Genomic DNA, 26815 nt, shown 5'->3' on the forward strand with positions numbered 1-26815 from the left:
TGTTTTCTAATCAAAATTAGTAACTTAAGTAAGTAAGTAACTACTAAAAATTGTAAATACTCAAGTAAAGTACAAATACCTCAACATTGTACTTAAGTACAGTACTTAGTTACTTTCCACCACTGCATACAAGCTATATTATTATTATTGTCTCCACCAGGCCGACGGCATGGGGAGAGAGTATGTTTTGCACTCCGGCCGTGCGTGTGTGTCCGTCCGTCCGTCCGTCTGTTACCAGCTAATCTCAGGCACCGTTAACCCGGTCGATGTCAAATTATTTGTTACAATCTGACTCATGATTGCAACAAAAGGGAGACACAGGCACAGTTAAAAGTGTATACAAATATATTTATTTAAAGGTTAACTAACTAAATCACAAGTATAAGGTGTCAGTAATATGAATGATCATCAGCGTGTAAGCAGTGCATGCGTGCAAGTGTATGTGCAGTGGGAATGTTGTAAGGTGTAAACCAAGGAACACAAACAAACAAACCAGTAGAGAGGAGAAAAGACTCAGGAGTGAAGGCAGATTGACACTTATATAGGCGTGGGACACACCAGACTCAGGTGTGGTCCAATCTCACTGACGATCCAACTCCACCCTGCCAATCAGCCCTAGCAGTGGCCATGTTAGGCACTAGGCAGGGTAGGAGAGGGTCGTCACATTTTGCACACACTCCCTGGAAGGCCTGGATGATATTACTACCAAAAATACCGCAAATCGTTACACGGTATCTCTACAGTCATGTGTATTTATTTTTATTCAGCACAGTATAAAAACAATACAGTGAACATATACATATAAGAAGGGTAAAGTGCTAGGCTGAGGCAAAAAAGCCCAAGGGGCTTATATGACGCCTCTACCTATGTAAAACACAATGAAACCTTGTACAAGAAATATAGAATATCCAGAATACATGATTGCAGTATATAAAACAAGACCAACATGATTAGAATACTTACATGATTAGAGAAAAGAAGAGATGATACAAAGAAATATAATTAAGTTATCTGGTTATTAAGTGGGTCCTAAACTTATGTTTTAAATTATTTAATGAAGTAGAATTTGATGAGATTGCTGTATAGTTGTTCCATAGCTGGGCCCCCCTGTATCTGATGGAGAACTGACACAGACCAGTACGGAACTTTGGGAGATGTAAATGATTTGCCTGTCTCGTATTGAAGTGGTGCACATCACTGTTGAACTGGAAAAAGGTCTTTACATGGCAAAGGAAATGAAACTGGCTGGAACAATACTTTGAAAATAAAGTTGCAGGTTTGGTATGTATTTAAATTAAAGATTGGTAAAATATTGAGTTGTTTGAAAAGAGGGGCAGAATGAATGTTCAAGACGGTTCTGTCTGATATTTCATATTCCATCCTAATTGGCTAACATTGGCTTTCAAAGTTTGCAGAATTGGCCAGTCTTTCACAAAAACCCTCAAATCATGAACACTGCGTGCAATTTACGTGAAATCTTTCACAGACTTTCCTACTAGGCTGAGGAATCTATCCCACCCTTTTCACATTGGCCTCTTATAGCGCCACCAACAGGTGGATATTTGCAAAACACATTTTTGGAACAAAATGCCTCAAAACATCCAATTGCCATCCAAGGCGTAAGAAGAAATGGCACCCTTTTCACATTGGCCTATTATAGCGCCACCAGGAGGCCACAACCTGACCTGCCCTGGTGGAGACCTGTGCCCCGAGGGGCACTTTATCTAGTTGTTATTATTATTATAAAGATGTTATGGGAATATATCTGAACCTGTTTCTAGTAACACAGGATTTCCAAAACCTTCTTTGTGTAGCTCGTAGGATCACACATTCTATGTAGTCGTACCGTTGTGCCATTTTATGTATTCTACAACAGTGTTGATTTTGCGACAAACTATGTTGAAAAATGTTCGACTACCTTTTTTCACTGACAAACTAAATGTAAACTTTATGTAAACTAAGCTATGATGACTAAAGCTAAGACTAAATATATTGACAATTTCGTCACCAAATAAAACCTAGACTAAAATGTTAGGAAGGGACTAGTGGATAAGAGATCCAGTAGTCATCCAGTAGTCATTTAACACTTGGTTGCATGCTGAAAAAGCTCACAACGTGTCCCGGCATAAAATCTGCCATTACGATGGCATCAAGGCCTGCTAAAAAAAATGCATTTTTGTCGACAAAAAACTGTAGAATTAGTCTACTAAAATCGCATGACATTTAGTCAAATAAAACTAGACTAACACTAAGGCATTTCAGATGACTAAACTATATGAATAACTAAATAAAATTTTATTCAAAAGACTATGACTAAACTAAAATCACAATTTTCTGCCAAAATCAACACTGTTCTACAACTAGAAAAGTCGCAATTTTGAAAAATTGCAAAGTGTGGTTGCCGCAGTCGCTTACATAGGCCCCTCCCACTAATATTGTCAGCCAATTACAATGTCACGTTACCCCTGTGATCATGCGTAAGTAAGTCGTAGTTATATTTTTCGCATTTGACTTTCGCACTTGACTCTCTTGACCAGGGCAGGAATTTCACGACGGCCATGGCCGTCGTTGCCCCTCTCTTTGGCCGTGTGCCCTCGAAAAATGATATGCCCAGACGGCCACAGTGGCCGTGGTGCCCCGACTGGCGCCCACAGCAGTTCATTTAACAGTTTTTCCTCTGCGCAATTTTCCAGTCATTACGGTAACCAATGTTCCCCAAACGTCCCGCGCAGAACAAATCTGTGTAGCGAACATGAACACCAGAGATATATCTGAATTAGCCTAGGGTGACAGGGTCCTAGGGTGACAGGGTCCTAGGGTGACAGGGTCCTAGCCCATTTCATTATGATTTTCATCTCTGGACTGGGACCCCATGTTACAGATATGTTTACAATATTTTACAACAGTAGCTACTTATATTTTGTTATTTAAAGCTGTGATTATTTATTTAAGAAGCACTGTTCTGAACCAATGTTCGCATTGGAAAAAAAAGAAAAAAAATGTAATCATCCTTCCCGTTAAGCTAAAACCGTATTATATTAGGTAGGTTACTGCGGAAGAAGAACAATAACAAAGTGTGACTAACTATAGTGTGGTTGTCCTTTGGGTAACCACCCTAATAATGAACCTCTCTTGGGGTCTTGTCTGCAGGATGTTCAGGACCCATCGGTGATTGTCAGCTTCCCATTGCTGGAGGACCCAGGTGTGTCTCTGATTGCCTGGACAACTACACCCTGGACGTTGCCTAGCAACCTGGCCCTCTGTGTCAACTCAGAGTTGCAGTATGTCAAGGTCAAAGGTGAGAAACCAACCCCCGAGCATCATTGGAAAAATCTATGTATGTAATTGTATTTTCTTTTTTTGTCCTGTGTTATGTCAAATGTGTGTATGTGTTGCATACAAGGCCGCTGGGACAAATTTCAGTGCAAACTGACAATAACGTACCATCATATGTCATGTCATGTCATGTCATGTCATGTCATGTCATGTCATATGTCATGTCACACATTCACTCAACACCGAGTACATCCTCACTTTGCACTTTTTGTGTTTGTGTTCTTTCTTTGCACTATAGATGTTTGTTTTTGTCCTGTGTCTATAAGACTGAGAGTGCTCTGAGCAAAATCATTTTCATCCTATTTATATGACAAATAAACCTGAACCTGATATCATATCATACAATGCTGTGTCTCATATGCAATGGCCTAGTTGGACACGTGTCGCTGACACATCTGTGGGCTGAACGGAGTTGATGGTGGTGGTGGTGGCAGACCGGCATTTGAAGAAATTGATATTGGCTAAAAAACAACTTTAGGGTGACATTTTCATGATTAAGTTCCGTGTCTAGGAGCGTCTATTTTATTTATTTATAAATCATACCTTTTTGGCATTCCTGAACAGCCGAGTATACACAATACCTTGATGCTGTGCAAGCCACTAATACTACGACGAAAGATATTCGTCAACTACCTTTTTTTTACTGACAAACTACATAACTAACTACATGTCAGGAAGGGACTAGTGGACAAGAGATCCAGTATAAGTCATTTTACACTTGGTTGCATGCTGAAAATAGCCGATCTACAAGCTGACAACGCGTTGCGCTGCCAGTCATTACGACCACATGTAGATCTAGTCAACTAAAATCTTATGATATTTAGTCGACTAAAACTAGACTAACACTAAAACATTCCGGGTGACTAAAATGTGACTAAAACTAAATAAACTATTCAAGAGACTATGACTAAAACTAAAATCAAAATTTGCTGCCAAAAACACTGGCGCAACCCCAGTATGACACGAAGTGAATGATGCAGCTTGAACTATTGTGTGTGTGTGTGTGTGTGTGTGTGTGTGTGTGTGTGTGTGTGTGTGTGTGTGTGTGTGTGTGTGTGTGTGTGTGTGTGTGTGTGTGTGTGTGTGTGTGTGTGTGTGTGTGTGTGTGTGTGTGTGTGTGTGTGTGTGTGTGTGTGTGTGTGTGTGTGTGTGTGTGTGTGTGTGTGTGTCTCTCAGGTATTGTGGGAATTATGAACGAATCTCAAATAGGGTCACTAAAAAAAATAAAAATCATATCCTTTTTCAAACACACACACACACACTGTGGGCTTCTTCATAATGCAATGACCTAGATTCCTGACTAGGTGCTTGCTGTAGTAGCCTGCTGTGGCCTCGAGGGGTCACTGTTGAATCACAAGTGTTGTGAGCCACCGCAAGACTGCACTAGCTGTTTGCCTTGCCTGCATGCGAGACTGCCTTGGAATACCAATGAATGTGTCTGTTATCAACACGCACGCCCACCAGCACGCACGCGCGCGCACACACACACACACACACACACACACACACACACACACACACACACACACACACACACACACACACACGCTCTCCACGTTGTCTGTCTGTCTGCAGGGCTGGCAGCAGGTCTTAGCTGTGCAATCATTTATCACACCACTGAGGAGAGGGGACATATTTTATTTATGCCCTCTCTCTCTCTCTGCCTCTCTCTCTCTCTCTGCCTCTCTCTGCCTCTCATCTCCACCTCTCCTCTCTCTCTCTCTCTCTCTCTCTCTCTCTCTCTCTCTCTCTCTCTCTCTCTCTCGTGTCTCCACCTCTCTCTCTCTCTCTCTCTCTCTCTCGTGTCTCCACCTCTCTCTCTCTCTCTCTCTCTCTCTCTCGTCTCCACCTCTCTCTCTCGTCTCCACCTCTCTCTCCCGTTTCTCTCTCTCTCGCGCTCTCTCTCTCTGTCTCTCTCTGTCTCTCTCTCTCGTGTCTCCACCTCTCTGTCTCTGTCTCTGTCTCTGTCTCTGTCTCTGTCTCTCTCTCTGTCTCTGTCTCTCTCTCTGTCTCTGTCTCTCTCTCTGTCTCTCTCTGTCTCTCTCTGTCTCTGTCTCTGTCTCTCTCTCTCTGTCTCTCTCTCTCTCTCTCTCTCTCTCTCTCTCTCTCTCTCTCTCTCTCTCTCTCTCTCTCTCTCTCTCTCTCTCTCTCTCAGGCTCTTGAGGTTTTTGTATTGCTATTTACAACTGTTAGCCCCTCCTTCTGTGACACTGTTCCCATGTAACCAGTTTCTACTGGGGTAGCAGTGTTGTTTTTGGCAGCACATTTAGATTTTTGTTTTAGTCATAGACTAGTTTTAGTCGACTAAATATAAGATTTCTGTCGACTAAATCTGCAGTTGTCGATTAAAATGTATTTTGGCGGTGCCTTGATGCCGTCGTAATGACTGATTTTACACTTGCTGAAAATAGACGATCTACAAGCTCACAACGTGTCGCACTGCGACGCGTTGTGGGCTTGTAGATTGTCTATTTTCAAACCAGATGGGCTTCCATTGGAAATGCATTGGAGCGGCCATTAAACACAGACATTGGTGGACCTGCTCTACCTCCTGAGCCACAGCCGCTCAGCCGTGTACCAGCGTGTCTTGTAGGGAGTGGGAGTGGGAGCCCTTCTAGAGGCTAAGGTAGGAGGTTCAGGGAACAAAACAAACAAAAATGTAATATTGAATTTGGGCAGGCAATGTTGCATAAAATGCTCTTCCTTATTGGTTATCGTTATTGGTTCTAAATATCGATTTTGATATTTTTTGTGCTAATTGCCCACCCCTACTATTCCTTGGATGTTTCCAAATCTCTATGTTTACACCCACGCTCTGCAAAACCGTAGCCTAATTTCTGCAGCTTTTAGATCAAAGATCTTCATTAAAAATGCGTTTGAAGGCGCTGAAATTGTCACCCCCCGGATGCTATTGGCTAAGGTGAGGGGGATGGAAGCTGTCAGCATGCAGAATGGTATTAAGGTCTGTCATTGCGTAACATTTTTAGTATGCAGCTCCCCCCGAGGATGTTTTGGTTATTTTGAGGTCCAGAAAGTTTACTTCCCTCTGGCTGTACTGTGAAGTGCCACACTGTCACTAGTGGAGTTGAGGAAGCTGTCAAAGTCCTTAACGTCTTGTAGAAGAAGATGAAGTCCTCAATATGGTTATACTTTAGCTATTGAAAAATAGCAGATCTACAAGCTCGTAGCGCGGCACCGAGTGCTGCGCTACAAGCTTGTAGGTCTGCTATTTCTTTCGTGAAAAGTCTTTGAATATATATTCTTTCAGAGCGATTTTTTTTTACTCAAATCTTTGCTTCTGGAGGGTCCCTGGAACAACATATTTTCAGATGGGGGTCGGTGGCCAATTACATAACATTTTTGTGGTCCTTGACATGAAATATTGAGAACCACTGATATAGAAACATAGGTATTTTAGAAAACCTGTCATGATTTAGAAGACATTTTTTAAATTTTGATGTCAGGCGTAAATGGGTTATGGCTAAGCAGTGTGTCCTGGAATAGGTCATTCACAAATGAGCCATTTAGAAGTCGTCTTCGAATACCTAAAAGTAGAGCCAAATACGGAGAGTTGCGTCACTCCCGTTCACTTCATCGGCCAATTTACAGTGCCTTCTGTTGGCGAATAGTGACAAAGGGCCAGATTCACTAAGGAAATTTACACCCAGGTGTAAATAAAGTGACTAAAGGAGTGTGTATTTTCAGTACGCTCAATCTCACATGTCATTCACCAAAGGTGGCTTCATTTGTGCGTATCGCGGCTGTAGCAAACTTTTGCCTCCGTCACCAGTCATCATTTCCCAACAGCGTTTCGCCGTGTGCGTGTGTAGTACAACATCACCGCCCATTTTACCTCCATAAATGGTAACCGGAAACTAACGCAAGGACACAAAATGGACACATCTTCAAGCTAACAGCGCGTCGGTACAATAGAGTTTTACACGCACTTTCTGCCATAACTGAAAATAGATATGAAACTAGAGGACAATATCTGACTCCCAAGTCTTAGGAAATATTTATTGGGTGAGTACACAAGTTTAAATGCCGACGTTGATAGTCTGCTAACCGCACAGGGATAAGACCAATCTATGGCTGTGTATATGGAATAAATGAAATATGTCGGGTATCACAGGCATTCCAGGGCTATAGATGACCCTATGGTATTTTCGATAGAAAGAATATTACTTCCGTGACCTAGCCGGGGATTACGGAGTGATGTCAGGACTTCAGTACACTATTTGAACACTTGGTGGGGCTCCCGGACCATTATGTTGAGAAACAGTGGTGTAGTTAATGTTCTCTCTGTGTGTTCTCTCTGCCCCAGATTTCCACAACTTCACCCTTTATCCACTTTTTTCTTAAAACCACATACTACCCTGTTACCAGTTTGGGTCATTTGAGAGTCCAGCTCAGAGGCTGCGTTCTCCTGCCTGGACAAATTGAACCTAGAGGGATGTCGGTGCTTTGGACGAGGGATTCAACTTCATGTTGTTGCTGTCAGGCAACACACCTCGTATCTCCATAGTGGAACTTGTTTTCGTTTTTAGTAAATTAATGCCCTACTTTGCCATTTCTGCTATTTTGTGTGTGTGGGTTTTATAAATATTGAACCAATGGAAAGTAATACCAAGAGCTTCGTCCGCAGAAAATATTCGGCCGCAAATGGCTAAAAATGCATTTTTGGCCTATTCGGTTTCGGCCGACAATAGGAAACTTTATTGTGAAAGTTGTCAAACAAGCATTGTTTGACAACTTTCACCCGCACACTGTCTTCAAATGCAGTGACCAACTTTTATTTAGGGAAACAGCAACGTTTCGGCCTATGCAGCCTTCATAAAGATAGCCTGATGAAGGCCGCATAGGCCGAAACGTTGCTGTTTCCCTAAATAAAAGTTGGTCACAATCGTGAAAATGTGGTGCAAATCTTTCAGAGCGAACGTTTTAACTCAAATCTTTGCTTCTGTGGGGTTCCTGGAACAACATATTCTCAGATGGGGGGGGGGGGGGGGGTCGGCGGCCAATTACATAATATCTTTGGTGGTCCTTGACATGAAAATGTTTGAGCAGAGCACCACTGACACAGAAACATATTTTCCAGAAAACTGTCATGATTTAGAAGACATTTTTTAGAATCGACCTCAGTCCAAAATGCGTTAATGGCTTTAAATCATTTGTTTCCCTCTCTTATTTCCAGACAACACGACGGGTCAGACCTACATTATGATGGAGGCCAGGCTTGGAGCTCTGTTCAAGGCCGAGAGCGAGTACACCATCCTGGACAAGTGAGTACTGAGCAAGAGAGGACACGCGTACTGTAGTACTACTACAGTACTACAGTACTACTACACAGGGCATTCACTTGTACTAGTTGTTTAACTACCTATTATGTAAACAAACAAACAAAAAAACGTTTTTTTTTATTTGGAAATACATATTTGTACATTTAAAAACTGTGTACATTGGTGACTATAACCATAATGTACCTGATCTTGAGGCCTACAAAATCGGGGAGGTAAAAGTATTTTCTTATCACCTAGTCAACTAGTACCAACGGGTGCAGTACTTTAGTTCGACTAGTCATTGGTCCGAAAAACGACAACCCACCTCAAACTCTAACCTAACCATAACCGCAAGCACGGGAGCAGGCGCTAGTCCGAGATGCGTCCGCATGTCGGACTAATGCTCTGTCGGATTTACATGTGGTCCCCAGTACCAACATGGTTGACTAGTGGATTTACTAGTCGACCTAGTCGATTCAATGTTTTTTGTTTTTATTTTGGTATTTAACTTAAAATGACAATTATTTGCCTTTTAGCCCTTTTGTAAAACAAATCTTGCACAGGGCAGATATGACAAATAATTTAAATATATAATAATTGTGTACTTTCAGAAGTAGAAATAGCCGAGCCCACACTACAGCCCATCACGACGTGTCTGCTATTTCCATATAAAAAGGGTTAATTGGGGAGACAGCAGAGGGTAATATTAGCGACCTTTGCTGTGTGTCACTCTCCCGTGCTGATTTCGTCGACTAATACTATGACGAAAAGTATTTTTCCAAACTAAATGGAAACTAAATGGCTATGATGACTAAAACTAAGACTAACTATATTGACAATTTTGTCACCAAATAAAAACTAGACTAAAATGTTAGGAAGGGACTAGTCACTTTAGTGGTCATTTTACACTTGGTTGCATGCTGAACATTTCAGATCTACAAGCTCAAACGTTTTCAGTGTAAAATGAGCCATTATGACGGCATTAAGGCCAGCCTAAATACACTTTAGTCAACTAATTCAACTGTAGATTTAGTCAACTAAACTCTTATGTTATTTAGTCGACTAAAAATAGACTAACAAATGACTAAACTAAATATTTATATATATAATAATTTTACAATTGCATGCTGAAAATAGACAATATACAAGCTCACGACGCGTCACAGTGCGACACGTGAGCTTGTAGATCGGCTATTTTCAGTAAGTGTAAAATCAGCCATTACGACGCCCTCAAGGCCCGACAAACTACATTTCTACAGTCGACTAAATCAACTGTAGATTTAGTTGACTAAAATTGCATGACATTTAAAACATTACAGGTGACTAAAACTAAATTAAGTTTTATTCCAAAGACTATGGTCCTCATTCACAACGGCGTTTACGCTCATAAAGTGACGTTACGTGAGCGGAGCGTGAGCGGACAGGCATTTACGTGGATTCCCACATTACGTGGGAATTCATGAACTTGAACGTGAACTTGACGGTGACGTGGGTTGGTCGGAAATTCCGCTGAAAGCTGCGCCACCTCTCATGGTCGTGTACGGCTTGCGTAGATTTATTAAGAAGGCTTTAGTCTTCATGCTGAATCAATTAAAAGTCCCCAAATCTCAGATAAAATATGTAGGCATGTGTCCCCAACATTGGTCGCACATAAAAAAAATATAGCCTATATAAAAGCCAAGTATCACTTGTATGCCTAAATGCATGCATTCTAGAGGCAGGTTAGCCTAGAGTGCCATACAGAAACTGCCCCTGCAAGCCCGACACCTTTTTTATTTATTTATTAGGATATTTCTAGCATGCGCGATTGCGCTGCTCACTTGACAGCTTTCTACTCGCAGTGCAACGCGCTGTGAGCTTGTAGATCGGCTCTCGCAGTCTCGCGGACTCGCGCTGCATGTTAAAAAACAAACTCACAATTATAATAAGAACATACACTTATCTGCATTCTGCACTGTACGAATCCAACGTTGTTTAGTGTAGTAATGTCTGCAGTATAGGCCTATTTAAATTGTTTCGTTATGGAGCTCCTTTGAGTCAGTCTGACTGTCGGTGCGTGTGTGTGTGTGTGTGAGGGGGGATTAGCCCTATATAAAAAAAAATAGAAGACCACATTAGCCTATTTGAATGAATGGCATCAGCGTGTTTGAAAGTCGGCCAGTCATATCATAGTTTTAAGCCAGCTCACCTCCACTCGCGCTTGTTCACAAACATGACGGACAGACAGACAAGAAAGGCTGTTGATGATGATTTTTATTACCACTGTAACTCGCTGATCAGCATGTTGACAGAGACTCAGCCAATTAAAGTTTCACGTAGGCCTAAATGCATTTGCTGCAAGCACCTATCTGCCTCCATTTGCGTCGTGGTATTAATTTATAATATGTATATTGATCACATGCGGACGCCACACAGAATAGCCAACTCTTACCTGCAGCTGAGGAAACATACAACGTAGTTGGGTCGGATGAAATATAGCCTTAAGTCCAAATCCCACAAGAAAAAAAAGAAAGAAAATATGTCCTGTGTCCATGCATGTCCTGGATATATTTGCTTTCCAAATCCGACAGTGCAGGGCAGGGAATCAATCACCGCAGTAGACTAATCAATAGGGCCTTTTATCATTGCCGAGTTTTAATATAGCATTTGGTTGTGTGGTGAACAATACAAATTAACTTCTTTCTCATTATGTGAAAGTAACTGTAACATCAGTTAACTTATTAACGTTCTGACATTTAACAAGGAGTGAAGCAATGCGTGCCAAGTTGGCAAGTTTCGTTTATAATTATATACAAAACTTGCGCTGTTTGCTTGAAGATCTGTCCATGCAGAGACCCGCCTGTCAAAATTAACTGCTCTACAAGCTCATCGCGGCTGTTGTATATAATTTAAAGCCCGGTGCAGGCTATGATGACGTATTTCGATATTTCCTGTTGCCTTATATGGTGTGGGATGGGCGTTCTAACCAGGCGACACCAGGCGAATCGCTTGGGAAAAATGCGGAAAGGCTACACTCTGCGATCCGCACAAATGAAGTGATTACACCAGCTTCCCTGAATACGACGGGAGCAAATCGCAGCGTGATCGGACAGAGAAATACGATGATATTTAGTATCTGTTTACGCATACGTTACACTGCGGTGTATTTCTCCTTTGTGAATGAGGACCTATGACTTAAACTAAAATAGAACTTTGCTGCCAAAAACAACACCGCCGCGAGGTCGCAGGGATTTTTTTATTGAGCTCCTAAAACGTGGATGTTTTGTATGATCACCTCAATCTGAGCTTCAATTCTGAGAAAAATGCCGCTAAACATCGTCGCTATGGTCTGGATGGAGGGAAAATATTCAATGACGTCACAACAACGCAAATCGAGACACCGGTAAAAAAATGATTCTAGCGATGCTGGATGCGTTATATAACCGACTGGGTCGTTCGATGTTGTCCTGGGGCGATCTGGGACTTTTAATTAACCCATTTTGACCCTTAGCAAAGATTTGAGTTAAAAACGTTAAACGTTTTCACGATTTTTCAAAAATAGCAGACCTACAAGCTCGTAGCGCGGAACTCGGTGCCGCGCTACGAGCTTGTAGATCTGCTATTTTTCAATAGCTAAAGTATAACATAATGCTTGAAACACCAACAGGGGTTCCTGCCCAACATGGGTTAAAGTCGTCAAATGTCGCCTTAGGCATGCACAAAATAAGTTAACCTATTTTGGACGGGAATCCTTTTTGGTGTTTTAAGCATTATGTTGTACTTTAGCTGTTGGAAATATAGCGGTGCCGTGCTACGAGCTTGTAGGTCTGCTATTTAAAACAAAAAAATATTTCCCAGCGGATGTTTTTAGCTGAAATCTTTGCTTCTGGGGGGGGGTCCCTGGAACATCATATTTTCAGATAGGGGTCGGTGGCCAATTACATATAATCTTTGGGGTCCTTGACATGAAATATTGAGCACCACTCCTATAGAAGCATAGGTATTTCAGAAAACTGTCAGGATTTAGATTTTTTTTTTTTTTTTGACGTCATGGATGGGTTAAAAACTTAAAATACTGTATATTGAAACCAGCTGAACCACATTTGGAGGTATTCTACGAACCATATTCCACAGCTGCCTTAGTCACCAAATCACAGCCCAGTTGAACACTTCTCCTTGGGAGATTGTGGAACATTGCGTGTGACAGTGAGTTCCATCATCCTTATGAAACACCAAAGGATGCAATTTGCTCAGCCATGGAGGAATAGTGTCATGTATCATCTGTAAAATGTAACTTGCCTTGTGACAATGCACTTAGGAGTTATTTTGGCACTTGTTGGTTTCAGTACCCTCTCATAATACACTTTGCCCTTCTGTTTTGTCCTTTAATATGCCAGTGCACACTGGCATATTAAAGTTAACGTTCACTGACTGTGTGGTTGTCAGTGGCACGGGGGAGGTAATGGAATAAGAGAGAAACTGGAACAAAGATTTAGGGCTCCATTTTCGTTACCACTAAACCCACTAAACTACTTGGCCTTTTTTTTTTTTTTTTTTTTTTTTACTATTTTGCAAAACGTTTTTGAATAGTTAAAATGGCCAGTCTACAAGATCACAACGTGTCAATGTAGATTGGCTAGTTGAACTAGTTCAAAATAGTAAAAAAAAAGGCGGAGCCCTATAACTTCAGGCTAACCACTGAAGCCATATTTTATATAACTCATCCTGCAATGTTGTGTGGAAATAATGTAACACAATGCGTTGTGAGCTTGTAGAACTATTTTAATAGTTTTGGTTGGAAGTTATTCATTTTAACGTTTTTGAGAAATTTTGAAAGTCCCAAAATAGGGAGGCCAGGTTGAAATTGATTGATTGAAATATGTATTAACAGTTTGCAGAATTACAGTACATTTCATGCACCACTCAATACAAAAACTGTTAACTGTGAGTGGACGACCCAATAAAGCATTACACTTGTACACAAGAGGGTCCACCTTGTTCAATTCATCAAAAACATTTAGAGACGTACGAATAGACTGTGTGTGTGTGTGTGTGTGTGTGTGTGTGTGTGTGTGTGTGTGTGTGTGTGTGTGTGTGTGTGTGTGTGTGTGTGTGTGTGTGTGTGTGTGTGTGTGTGTGTGTGTGTGTGTGTGTGTGTGTGTGTGTGTGTGTGTGTGTGTGTGTGTGTGTGTGTGTGTTAGATTTCCAGGAAAGGTGTTGAAAGGGAAGAAGTACAAGCCTCTCTTCCAGTACTTTTCCAAGGTGAGCAGATTTGTTTTTCCTCATTCCCTGTGTGTGTAATTTGCATCAGAACAGTGTCGGAACTATATCTCAACCTAATGACCTCCCTGCCTGAACACAAACGGGCCTCCTAAATAACTATTCCTCTGCCCATCTCTCCCTCTCTCCCTCTTATCTGCCTCCTAAATAACTATTCCTCTGCCCGTCTCTCCCTCTCTCCCTCTTATCTGCCTCCTAAATAACTATTCCTCTGCCCATCTCTCCCCCTCTCCCTCTTATCTGCCTCCTAAATAACTATTCCTCTGCCCATCTCTCCCTCTTATCTGCCTCCTAAATAACTATTCCTCTGCCCATCTCTCCCTCTCTCCCTCTTATCTGCCTCCTAAATAACTATTCCTCTGCCCGTCTCTCCCTCTCTCCCTCTTATCTGCCTCCTAAATAACTATTCCTCTGCCCATCTCTCCCTCTCTCCCTCTTATCTGCCTCCTAAATAACTATTCCTCCGCCCATCTCTCCCTCTCTCCCTCTTATCTGCCTCCTAAATAACTATTCCTCTGCCCATCTCTCCCTCTCTCCCTCGTCTCAATTTGTCTGTCTAACTCTCGCTCACTCAGAGATTAAAATAGGGTGCATTTTTCATCCCAAAACGCAGTTTATAGTTAAAGGGGAATTCCACTCATTTTCAACATTTTACTATGTCATTAATATACCTTAGAGCTGTTGTGTGGAAATAATAAAAAAAGTCCCCCCCATTCTGTGTTTCCTAGAACTGGATGTCTGGAAAGAACCATTAACATGTTGAATCACATCTTGATGATCAAGATGTGTCAAGATGTCATTAAGATGTCATCAAGATGAATATAACCACATTATAACCATATCAAATGAAATGGGAGTTGCTGCAATTTGTAAAAAAAAAATTGCAAAATATGACTCCTAACGTCGTTGAAGTGGGACTCATAAAATGTCCCTTGGTGGGACTCATCTAATAGACCATCCCTGCATCCAGGGACTCATTATATTGAAAACCTATTTACATCACTGCTCACTGTTTTCCACTAATATCTCACTCCCTTATCTCACTCCAGTGTGGAGAGACAGGTGCGTTCGTAGTGGTGACAGATAACTACGTCAAGGAGGAGGAGGGCACTGGAGTTGTTCACCAGGCACCGTACTTTGGAGCTGTGAGTATACTGTAGGATGATTTTAATTTCAGTCACATTTAGTCACCTGGAATGTTTTAGTGTTAGTCTAGTTTTAGTCGACTAAATGTCATAAGATTTTAGTCGACTAAATCTACAGCCCATTTAGTCGACTAAAATGTGTTTTGGCGGGCCTTGATGCCGTCGTAATGGCTGATTATACACTTGCAGTCCCTTCCCAAATTAAAATAAAACAATCCTAATGTTTGACATTGCAGGTGTTAAGGATATTGCAATTATTATAATGTACATCTCAGGTCTTAGGCTATACAATAATTTACAATTCAACACTTTAAATCCTCAATGTTTTCTTTTCTTTTTAATTCTTGAATCCCAGAATACAAAACATTAAGTCACACACATTGATTGGTGTTTATTATATTTATTTCCCTACATTAATCCATTTTGTATAGGACATTGTGCAGTATCTATTTAATCCATTCGTCCCTGAGGCCATTGCCGCAGTGGCATTGGAGCTATTGGGTCATTACTAATAGCCTAGATGACATTGTCAAGGGCAGATCAATGCCCCCTGTGGCTGGAGTCAGCTGTAGAAACTCTCTGTCTCTCTCTCTCTATAACATGGGCTCATCTTAAAATCGTCTCATATAAGCATTGTGGTCCAAAAATAAACAAGCTGTCTCAGCGTTATTGTCAGGGAGGTGTCTCTGTATTGTTTGCGACAATCGGTCTGTTTCTAGCGAAAATGTAACTAATTCAGTAGCAGTTGATTCTTCACATCCATATGAGTGAATGATTTGTTTAGTTTTCAAACACAGTTCTTATATGAGGCGATCTAAAATCCCCCTATGGGGATTACAATACAAATAAAAAGTACACCAACCCGTGGCTGTGCGCCTCGGTGCTCTATACCAGTGGATGTGCCCCTCGGTGCTCTATACCAGTGGATGTGCCCCTGGGTGCTCTATACCAGTGGATGTGCCCCTCGGTGCTCTATACCAGTGGATGTGCCCCTCGGTGCTCTATACCAGTGGATGTGCCCCTCGGTGCTCTATACCAGTGGATGTGCCCCTCGGTGCTCTATACCAGTGGATGTGCGCCTCGGTGCTCTATACCAGTGGTTTTGCCCCTGGGTGCTCTATACCAGTGGATGTGCCCCTCGGTGCTCTATACCAGTGGATGTGCCCCTCGGTGCTCTATACCAGTGGATGTGCCCCTCGATGCTCTATACCAGTGGATGTGCGCCTCGGTGCTCTATACCAGTGGATGTGCCCCTCGGTGCTCTATACCAGTGGATGTGCCCCTCGGTGCTCTATACCAGTGGATGTGCCCCTCGGTGCTCTATACCAGTGGATGTGCCCCTCGGTGCTCTATACCAGTGGATGTGCCCCTCGGTGCTCTATACCAGTGGTTTTGCCCCTGGGTGCTCTATACCAGTGGATGTGCGCCTCGGTGCTCTATACCAGTGGATGTGCCCCTGGGTGCTCTATACCAGTGGATGTGCGCCTCGGTGCTCTATACCAGTGGATGTGCCCCTCGGTGCTCTATACCAGTGGATGTGCCCCTGGGTGCTCTATACCAGTGGATGTGCGCCTCGGTGCTCTATACCAGTGGATGTGCCCCTCGGTGCTCTATACCAGTGGATGTGCCCCTCGGTGCTCTATACCAGTGGATGTGCCCCTGGGTGCTCTATACCAGTGGATGTGCCCCTCGGTGCTCTATACCAGTGGATGTGCCCCTCGGTGCTCTATACCAGTGGATGTGCCCCTCGGTGCTCTATACCAGTGGATGTGCCCCTCGGTGCTCTATACCAGTGGATGTGCCCCTCGGTGCTCTATACCAGTGGATGTGCCCCTCGGTGCTCTATACCAGTGGATGTGCGCCTCGGTGCTCTATACCAGTGGATGTGCCCCTCGGTGCTCTATACCAGTGGATGTGCCCCTCGGTGCTCTATACCAGTGGATGTGCCCCTCGGTGCTCTATACCAGTGGATGTGCGCCTCGGTGCTCTATACCAGTGGTTTTGCCCCTGGGTGCTCTATACCAGTGGATGTGCCCCTTGGTGCTCTATACCAGTGGTTTTGCCCCTGGGTGCTCTATACCAGTGGATGTGCCCCTCGGTGCTCTATACCAGTGGATGTGCCCCTGGGTGCTCTATACCAGTGGATGTGCCCCTGGGTGCTCTATACCAGTGGATGTGCCCCTGGGTGCTCTATACCAGTGGATGTGCCCCTCGGTGCTCTATACCAGTGGATGTGCCCCTGGGTGCTCTATACCAGTGGATGTGCCCCTCGGTGCTCTATACCAGTGGATGTGCCCCTCGGTGCTCTATACCAGTGGATGTGCCCCTCGGTGCTCTATACCAGTGGATGTGCCCCTCGGTGCTCTATACCAGTGGATGTGCCCCTCGGTGCTCTATACCAGTGGTTTTCAACCCATTTCATTTCAAGGCCCATTTTCTTTTTATTCCACATTTGAGCCACGGACGGACCTCCATTTTTGGTGAGATTTAGCCTCTCAGACCCAAAACGAAAGAATGTTTTGTCATTGTTGATCAAAATAACAACAATTCTCCAATTGTGTAGACTTCTTGTAAAATAAAGTAATGCAAATGTTTAATGAACAGTTACACAAACATTGAAATAGTATTTGTAACTCGGAGCCACATGGAAATAATATTTGTTTAAAAAAAAAGGCTAAAATAAATGTGGCACGTCCATGTGCTCTTCGTGTAGGATGATCACAGGATCTGCATGGAGTACGGCATCATCCAGAGAGACCAGGTTCCCGTCTGCCCCGTGGACGCCTCCGGATGCTTCACTGAGGAGGTCACAGACTTTGCGGAACAGTATGTCAAGGTGAGTGTTGCTTCAGTGTTAACACTTTCGGGGGCCTTAGATTAATCTATCCATCCGATCTAGGCTGCCAGGATCGATCTATTACCTTTGGAGCATAACGCCAAAGTATTTGCAGCTTTGATCGGTGAAAATCCGGCGGAAAATAGTCCCATGGTTTGTTGTCGAAGAGAAAAACATGCCGCCATTACGATGCGAGACGAACACAGCCTGCACAGCATGTTGTAGTCCAAACAAACCACCCCGTTCACTTGCATTCAAGTTTCCCACTAGAGAACAGCGGATGAGCTTTTTTGTCACCCGAATCCGCATGTGCATAATTATAATCCGCCCGTTATCCGACCGCAATTTATTAATTAATCCAATTTATTAATCCGCACCACCCGCAATCCGCTGCGCAGGGAAGCGCCCAGCGTATACAGTATAGCCAATCTACAAGCTCACAACGCGACGCTGCGACGCGTTGTGAGCTTGTAGATCGGCTATTTATACTACTTGTACAAACTGTCACTCACCACTCTCTCGACAGTTCACCAATGTTACGTAGTGGTTGTATATATCCATTTCCATGGTAACACGCCGTCCACGTTTTCGCGACGTATTTTCATACAGCATATCCAGCGGTCATCGGCGGCAGGGTAAAGAACTTAATCACTCCCAGTCCCACGCCGAACGTATATTCCTCCCTTCTGTTTTACTTAGTTTTAAGTTTCTCTCAGACTCACTAGCTGCCTGTTAGCAACTTTAGCGTAGCTGCCTGTAGGAGACCACTGTGTTGTTGTTGTTGTGCAACAGGACCCAACTTCATAGGCGGCTAATTTGTGCCAGATCATGGAAAATGATTAAATTAAAATACTACTACCAACGCACGCACGCCGAGATTGTGTGCGTTTTAAAAGCTATAATAAGCATATTTATATACTTTATTATGCCATTACTTTATTTCCCGCATTATTTCACCCGCGGTTTATCCTATATTAATTTATAATAATATGAATTGACCCTAATCCACCCTAAACTGCGGTTCACCCGCGGCAACCGCGGCTAAATCCGCCACCCGCTGGTCTCTATTTCCCACCCCTGATCTAGATGGAAAGAGGGAGAGAGGTTTTATTCTTAAGCAGGGAGTGAGTTGTTCGCCCCTCTGGAATAATGTGGCAGACTGTGCTGAGGAGACACAAGATACATGGTTGGTCCCGGGTCAGTGTGGTGGCATTATTTACTGCGCTGTATCCTAAACACAAACAACATTTATATTGACAACCTTGTGCTACACGTTGGTGATCTTTTCCTGAATCTTTTCATCATTTCGAAGATGCCAGATTACACTTTGAGTGGTGTAAACCACTCCTACAACTGGTTTTGTTAGTCTGTGCAGAAAAAATGAGCATGGTTGCTATGTTCACCCTGTTCACCCGGGTGTGATTTCATTATTGAGTGGTGTAAACCACTCCTACAACTGGCTTTGTTATTGAGTGGTGTAAACCACTCCTACAACTGGCTTTGTTAGTCTGTGCAGAAAAAATGAGCATGGTTGCTATGTTCACCCTGTTCACCCGGGTGTGATTTCATTACGTCAGACATGATTTCATTACGTCAGACAGGCTATATAAGACCTTACACCACTCAGTTCACACGGGTGTGATTTTTTAATTTTAACTGGAAGATTACTTCTTTGAATCTTTGAATATATATTCTTTCAGAGCGAACGTTTTTAACTCATATCTTTGCTTCTGGGGGGGGGGGGGGGGGGGGGGGTGGCCCTGGAACAACATATTTTCAGATGGGGGTCGGCGGCCAATTACAGATGTTTTTGGGGGTCCTTGAAATGACAATGTTTGAGAACCACTGACTTAGAAACATGGTTTTCAGAAAACTGTCAGGATTTAGAAGACATTTTCTTTTTAGAATCGTCCTCAGGTCTAAATGGGTTAAGTACTGTATAATGAAATCCATTGTTAAAAAGAAGGTCCCAAATGGACCTGTAAGGTGTCCAGAATGAAAAAAGAAAATCTGAATTTGGTCAGAATGTATTGAGAGGATATCCCCCTGAGATGCAGCATCTCATTCACAAATAAAAACTAGACTAAAATGTTAGGAAGGGACTAGTTGACAAGAGATCCAGTATAAGTCGTTTTACACTTGGTTGCATGCTGAAAATAGGAGATCTACAAGCTCACTTTGTGAGCTTGTAGATCGGCTATTTTCAGCAAGTATAAAAACTGTCATTACGACGGCATCAAGGCCCGCCAAAAAACACTTTAGTCGACTAAATCAACTGTAGATTTAGTCGACTAAAACTAGACTAACGCTAGAACATTCCAGGTGACTAAAATGTGACTAAAACTAAATGAGAACTATTCAAGAGACTATGACTAAAACTAAAATCTAAATTTGCTGCCAAAAACAACACATTGCAAGTACAGTGCAGTACACAATACACGCAATGTACAGATGCAGATTGCTCGCTCATCCTCTCCAACCCACACACCCCCAGCCAGCCCCCCCAAGACAAATGGGAAAATACAGTACAATAACGTGTGTAAAGGTTAGAAATGACCAGTAGTAGTAATCAGTGGTGGAAAAACTACTCAATTGTTTTACTTAAGTAAAAGTACCAATACTGCAAACTACTTCGTTACAAGTAAAAGTACGGAATTGAAAATGTTCTTGAGTAAATGTATAAAAGTATCGGCATCAAAATGTACTTAAAGTACTAAAAGTAAAAGTACTCATTGTGCAGAAAGTGCCATTTCACAAGTTAAAAATGTGTACAAACTCTATTGAAAATAGCAGATCTACAAGTTCACAATGCGTCGCTACGCGACTCATTGTGAGCTTGTAGATCTGCTATTTTCAAATGGCCAAAATATATAGGGTTGAAGTGGTTTATGTATGTTTTCTAATCAAAATTAAAATCTCCAAAGTAACTATAACTAAAGTTTTCAAATAATTGTAGTGGAGTAAAAGTAAAAATTTTGGCTCTGAGATGTAGTGGAGTAGAAGTAAAAGTACTGGAAATTGGAGAGACTCAAGTGAAGTACAAATACCTCAAAATTGTACTTCAGTAAAAGTACTTAGTTACTTTCCACCACTGCAAGTAATGTTAGTAGCATTAAAACAACCGTGCAGATTGTGAGCGGTGAGGCAGTCTTTGTGGCAGAGCTTGTGTCGGAGCGTTGCGCAGGGATACGTGCTGGCCAAAGCACCTCGTCATTGCTTGACAATGCACCCTGTGCCTTGTCCCTCGCACACCCTTTTCATCGCGGCCACCCTAAGTGAGCGGAGGCCTGAAAAATAGCAGGCATACACGTTCCGATAACTATGTCGCACCCCGGCGTGAAGGCCATGGAGTGAACTCCACCCGCCTGGTCACTAACAATGCATCGTTAGCTAATAAAGAATACGGCGGTGCGGTCCTCTCGGGGGCTGTCATAATCCGCATTTAAGAGATGTCAAAACCCTGCGAGAGTTTCAAGGCTGTCTGAGACATTCTTCCCGGGCCCATAAAAGCCCCGCGGCTGATCTGAGAGAGTGTCAGTTGAAGTCTGGAACCAGCAGAGGAAGAAGAGAGAACCAGAGAAAAAGAAGAGGTCAACCCTACAACACTACGGGAACTAATCTACCCTCTGAAAACGGAAACAACACACCCCGCTTATTTACGGCTAAACCATTCACGCTGAGCCCCACAACACACACCAGACGACATGAGAGCAGCATCGTATAACCAGAAGAGCCTGCAGGTGAGCAGCAGGGTGCGGGTGCAGAGCCCGTCCCCGTCTCGATGCCGCGGGGCCTCATATGACAGCCGCGGGCGCTCAGGCTTCCAGGGCACGGCGGTCGGGGGTGGCACGGCGGTGGAGCTGGGCACGGAGATACACCAGCAGCATGCCGACGAGAAGCAGGAGTTGCAGGAGGTCAACGTCAAGTTCGCGGGATACATCGACAAGGTCCAGTACCTCGAGCAAAAGAACGTGACCCTGCAAGCTCAGCTGGCGGAGATGCAGGGCCGCTACAAAGGAGGTCCCTCAGGTCTCGCGGAAGAGTACGAGCTCCGCTTCAAGGAGGTCCGGGAGCTGATCGAGCAGCTGACCAACGAGAAGGGCGCCGCCGACATCGAGCGGGGCTACATCGAGGAGGAGGTGGAGGTCTGGAGGCTCAAGCTGGAGGAAGAGTTCGCACTGAAGGAGGAGGCAGAGTTGATCCTGAGGGAGTTCCGCCAGGATGTGGACAACGCCACACTGCAGAAGGCGGAGCTGGAGAAGCGCGTGGAGCAGCTGGTGGCCGAGATCGAGTTCCTGAGGAAGCTGCACGACGAGGAGGTGGCCGACCTCCTGCAGCAGATCGAGGACTCTAAGGTGACGGTGGAGGCGGATGCCGACCGCCCCGACCTGGCCGCCTACCTGCGTAGCATGCGCGCCGAGATCGAGTCCGTGGCCGCACGCAACGTCCAGGAGGCCGAGAAGTGGTACAAGGGCAAGTTCGAGACGCTCAAGGCGCACGCCGGCAAGCATGAGGATCAGATGTCGACCATGAAGGAGGAGATCAGCACTTTCCACACCCAGGTGACGGACATGCAGAACCAGATCGACGGCTTCCGGGCGCGCAACATGGCCCTGGAGCAGCAGCTGGACGACATGGAGATGTCCCACATGGATAAGGCTGCCGCGCTGCAAGGCGTCATCGCCCAGCTGGAGGCGCAGCTCTGCGAGACCAAGCTGGAGATGTCCAAGTACCTCCAGGACTACCAGGAGCTGCTGCACATCAAGCTGAAGCTGGACGCCGAGATCGCCACCTACAGGAAGCTGCTGGAAGGGGAGGAGCAGAGGCTGGGACTCAAGGTGGAGGCCTAATAATGTCGTTCCCGTCCCGTTGGCTGTGGAGATCCCATAGCTGAGAAGGGCTTCAGATCCCATAGCTGAGGAGGGCTTCGGATCCCTCCCACAGCGATGCCGAAGGGAGTATACCATCGGAGAATACCGTCGCGGAGAGAGAGAGAGGAATTCGGCTGAACTTGACCCACCCCTTTCTTTACCTTGCCATTGCCCTACTCACTCTGGCCAGCACCCCATCAATCGTCTCGCCCAGCCAGCCCTACCTTTTATGATTCCTACCACATTCCAAGACTGTTTGCTGCTTTGTCTGTCCCATTCTATCCCCGTCCTCCCCACTGCATCCATCAAAATCACCCGAATTAAGGACGTCCACTATGTCCAACCCTTTTTATTTGCATTACGCCACTCGGCCCTCTCTCTTCCTATTTGGACTTCTGCCTTCCTATTACCTCACTGTTAAATTGTACCCCTCTCATCATTTTTGCCCCATGCCAGCCCCACCTATCGCCCCCACCCCTTTGCCACTCCCTTACTCTATCCTGCCAGTGCTATCCTTCCACATTCCTTCCCTACCCATCCCCGATCATTCTGATTGAGCTCTGGGATGCCATGCCACCCCCTTCACAGTGAAACAACTCCCTGCTATGATCATCGGAAACTTAAACACCAGACAAAACAAATTAAACGACCCCCACTTCAAACTCTGGCCTCCTTTGCAACACCCCATGATCGATCCTCCCTCCCCCCCAAAAAAAATGTTTTATGTAATAGAACTGCCGAACTATTGACATGATAATTGTTTACCATTTACTACTTAATAAAGCTTGACGTGAATGCATCCAAAAAAAAGCATGAATTGTTTATTTCTTTATTAAAGGACAACTTTAGTTTCTTTCAACCAAGGTTCATGTTTTAGGTTGTTATTAGAGAAAGTAAAAGATGAAGGTTAAACTTTTTTCATTTGCTGCTTTCTTTAGTTTTTGCGATTTTAGCTATTTTTTACAGGGGGCGGGGCATTCGAACATGGGGCTAAATATGTATTTTTTTTTTACACCATTTTATAGTGAAAACTACATATTTAGCCCCATGTTTGAATGCCCCCGCCCCCCTGTGAAAAATAGCTAAAATCGCTAAAACAAAAGAAAGCTGCATCTTTTACTTTCTCTAATAACAACCTAAAACATGAACCTTGGTTGAAAAAAAAACTAAAGTTTTCCTTTAAATACCCTTTGCTTTAGTCTGTTGCCTGTCTCTCTTCCACCTCCTATTATTTTATGGTATGAAAGTAAAAAAAATACATTCAAATTAAAGTGTACAATTATTTACATGTTTTTTTTTTTGTGTACAAAATGGAATCTGAAGCTAAATCTTTACAAGCAGAAAAAAATACTCATGACCGCTTTTGTTATTCTCACTCTTTCTGCTGCACACTATGGTCTCAACTCCACAGCCGGCACCAGAGAGGCACACCGTGTTTCGGAAAGGCTCGAAATATTTTCAAGACAAGATTGATTAAGCATTATTATTATTATCATCATCATTATTATTATTTTTAAACTGGACACCCTAGGTCATAAATCATGTCTTGTGGTAACAAGATGCCAAAAGGACCACATATGTGTGGAAATATTTGCGTGACATGGAGATTGATTGAGGGCCGTGTTTTCGCTGTCTGTCTCTGCGGTAGAGAACGCTGAAGTTATTTATCGTTGCCTGAATTGCACACCGTTGCCCACGGGTGTCTCCTCGCCACACCGAAAAAGGGCAGATGCATAATCTCGCAACGCATTGCAGTGCAGCAACGTTGTGCGCTTGTATATCTGCCATTTCCCCGTGCGCAACACCCCATGCATAACCAGTGGTAGAAAAAGTACTCAATTGTTTTACTTAAGTAAAAGTACCAATACTGCAATTTAGAACTACTTCGTTACAAGTAAAAGTACGGAATTGTAAATGTTCTTGAGTAAAAGTACAAAAGTATCGGCATCAAAATGTACTTAAAGTACTACAAGTAAAAGTACTCATTGTGCAGAATGTGCCATTTGACAAGTTCGAAATGTATACAAAAAAATAGCAGATCTACAAGCTCTACGATGCATTGTGAGCTTGTAGATCGGCTATTTTCAAATGGCCGAAATGTCCAGGGTTGAAGTGGTTAATGTATGTTTTCTAATCAAAATTAAAAGCGCCAAAGTAACTACCGTAGTAACTAAAGTTTTCAAATAATTGTAGTGAAGTAAAAGTAAAAAATGTGGCTCTGAGATGTAGTGGAGTAGAAGTAAAAGTATTGGAAATACTCAAGTAAAGTACAAATACCTCAATAAGCTGTACCTTAAGTACAGTACTTAAGTAAAAGTACTTAGTTACTCTCCACCACTGGTGTCGCCACACCGAAAACGGCAGATGCGTAAGCTCGCAACGCATTGCAGTGCAGCAACGTTGTGCACTTGTATATCTGCCATTTCCCCATGCGCAACACCCCATGCACAACTCAAGCTGTTACAGTACAGTACATGTCACAGTGCCCAGTTTCCAATGAGTCTCTGTCACCAGTGTACTAATAGGTTTTAACATCATGAATCCTTAGCATCCCTATTCCGGGCATGTCATCATAATAGGCAAACATTCACCCCTAATTATAGACGATCGATCTACTAGCATAACGTGTCATGTTTTGCGATGCACTCGGGCATCACCTACTTTAAGGCAAACATATGTGGTATTTGGTGATAAAAGGAGGGGTCGAAGAAGCACAGGCCTCTGGGGGACTCTGGTCAACCACGTACGTACAGTATGTGATTACTGATGAACCCAGTTCAGGGAAAGAGACCATTTTTTGAAATGTGCCTCATCACCAAAGCTGTCAAACTGAACTCCTTGGTGAACTGAAGGGTGGGCTCAGTTAGAAAGAGATGGCACTGGGCTGGGGGTATTAACTGAAATATATATTCAAATCATATACTATATATTTTGTACATTGTGTATTTGCCCTGCCGCTAAAAAGATTAGCACTTTGGTGATTTGTATTTATCTCTTTTTGAATTTTGCGACGTATTCATGGATGTTTTTTTTGCTGTGTATGTGACATACTGTAAATATAATATTGAAGCGTAATTCTATTTCTGCCTCTTGGCAAGTTCCCACTTATGTGTTTTTACTGGTTAAATAAAGGTTAAAAAAATAATAATATATCTACATATATATATATATATATATATATATATATATATATATATATAATATCATATGCCGATTTGCTCAGTGACAGACAAAACAAACATTACACTATGTCCATTGTCAATGGTGTTTTTAATTGTCTACTGGAAAGAGAAACATTAAACCTGTATATAGGAGGGGCTAGTAGCGCCCCCTCAATAACACATTGATTTAGATTAGTCTGATCAACCGATCAGCCATGTACAGTATCCACACAAAGTGTTTTCTGCACAGTGGAAGGTCCATACTAGCGCTTGCACGCAGGGCTTATTGACGTGCAACGATGTAAACATGGACTTCTCATGGCTGTGGTAACGATTCCGTGACGCGTTCGTAAATGACGGGCTTGTCCCACAGGCTCAAATGAGTTGAAGATGACCAGAGCAGCAGGCGCTGCCAATTCCAAACAATCTTTCCGTGGACACGGCGCCCGTTGTACATTGCTGGTGTTGCACTTTTAACCCATTTAGACCTGGGGACGATTCTACAAATGCCTTCTAAATCCTGACAGTTTTCTGAAAAACCCATGTTTCTATGTCAGTCGTTCTCAAACATTTTCATGTCAAGGGCCCCAAAAAATATATGCAAGTGGCCGCCGACCCCCATCTGAAAATATGTTGTTCCAGGGACCTCCCAGAAGCAAAGATTTGATTTAAAAACGTTTTCTCTGAAAGTATATATTCAAAGATGTGTGCCACATTTTCACGATTTTTCAAAAATAGCAGATCTACAAGTGCCGCGCTACGAGCTTGTAGATCTGCTATTTTTGAATAGCTAAAGTATAACATAATGCTTAAAACACCAACAGTGGTTCCCGCCCAGAATGGGTTAACTCATGCCTTTTCTAACTTATAGCTATTGCCTTTTTCTACTGCATTCTATTTACTGATGTAATGTATTTTTAAATGTTCA

The 26815-nt window shown here is 43.3% G+C and overlaps 2 protein-coding genes across 2 annotated transcripts in view; both read left to right on the plus strand.

Moving 5' to 3' along the window:
- Positions 1 to 26815, plus strand: part of iars1 (isoleucyl-tRNA synthetase 1) — a 133029-nt gene that overhangs the window by 9692 nt on the left and 96522 nt on the right. Inside the window, exons 7-11 of the mRNA XM_079510400.1 lie at positions 3151 to 3298; positions 8531 to 8618; positions 13796 to 13856; positions 14924 to 15019; positions 17733 to 17855. Coding sequence (XP_079366526.1) covers positions 3151 to 3298; positions 8531 to 8618; positions 13796 to 13856; positions 14924 to 15019; positions 17733 to 17855 — 516 coding nt within the window. The remainder of the gene's footprint in view (positions 1 to 3150; positions 3299 to 8530; positions 8619 to 13795; positions 13857 to 14923; positions 15020 to 17732; positions 17856 to 26815) is intronic.
- LOC306929238 (vimentin) lies at positions 21515 to 22705 on the plus strand (the record flags this gene model as incomplete). Its single annotated transcript, XM_079509680.1, has 1 exon — positions 21515 to 22705. The coding sequence occupies exon 1, from the start codon at positions 21560 to 21562 to the stop codon at positions 22703 to 22705; it is 1146 nt and encodes a 381-aa protein (XP_079365806.1). The 5' UTR covers positions 21515 to 21559.

This window comes from Electrona antarctica (assembly GCF_951216825.1).
Source record: "Electrona antarctica genome assembly, chromosome: 9".
Lineage (NCBI taxonomy): Eukaryota > Metazoa > Chordata > Actinopteri > Myctophiformes > Myctophidae > Electrona > Electrona antarctica.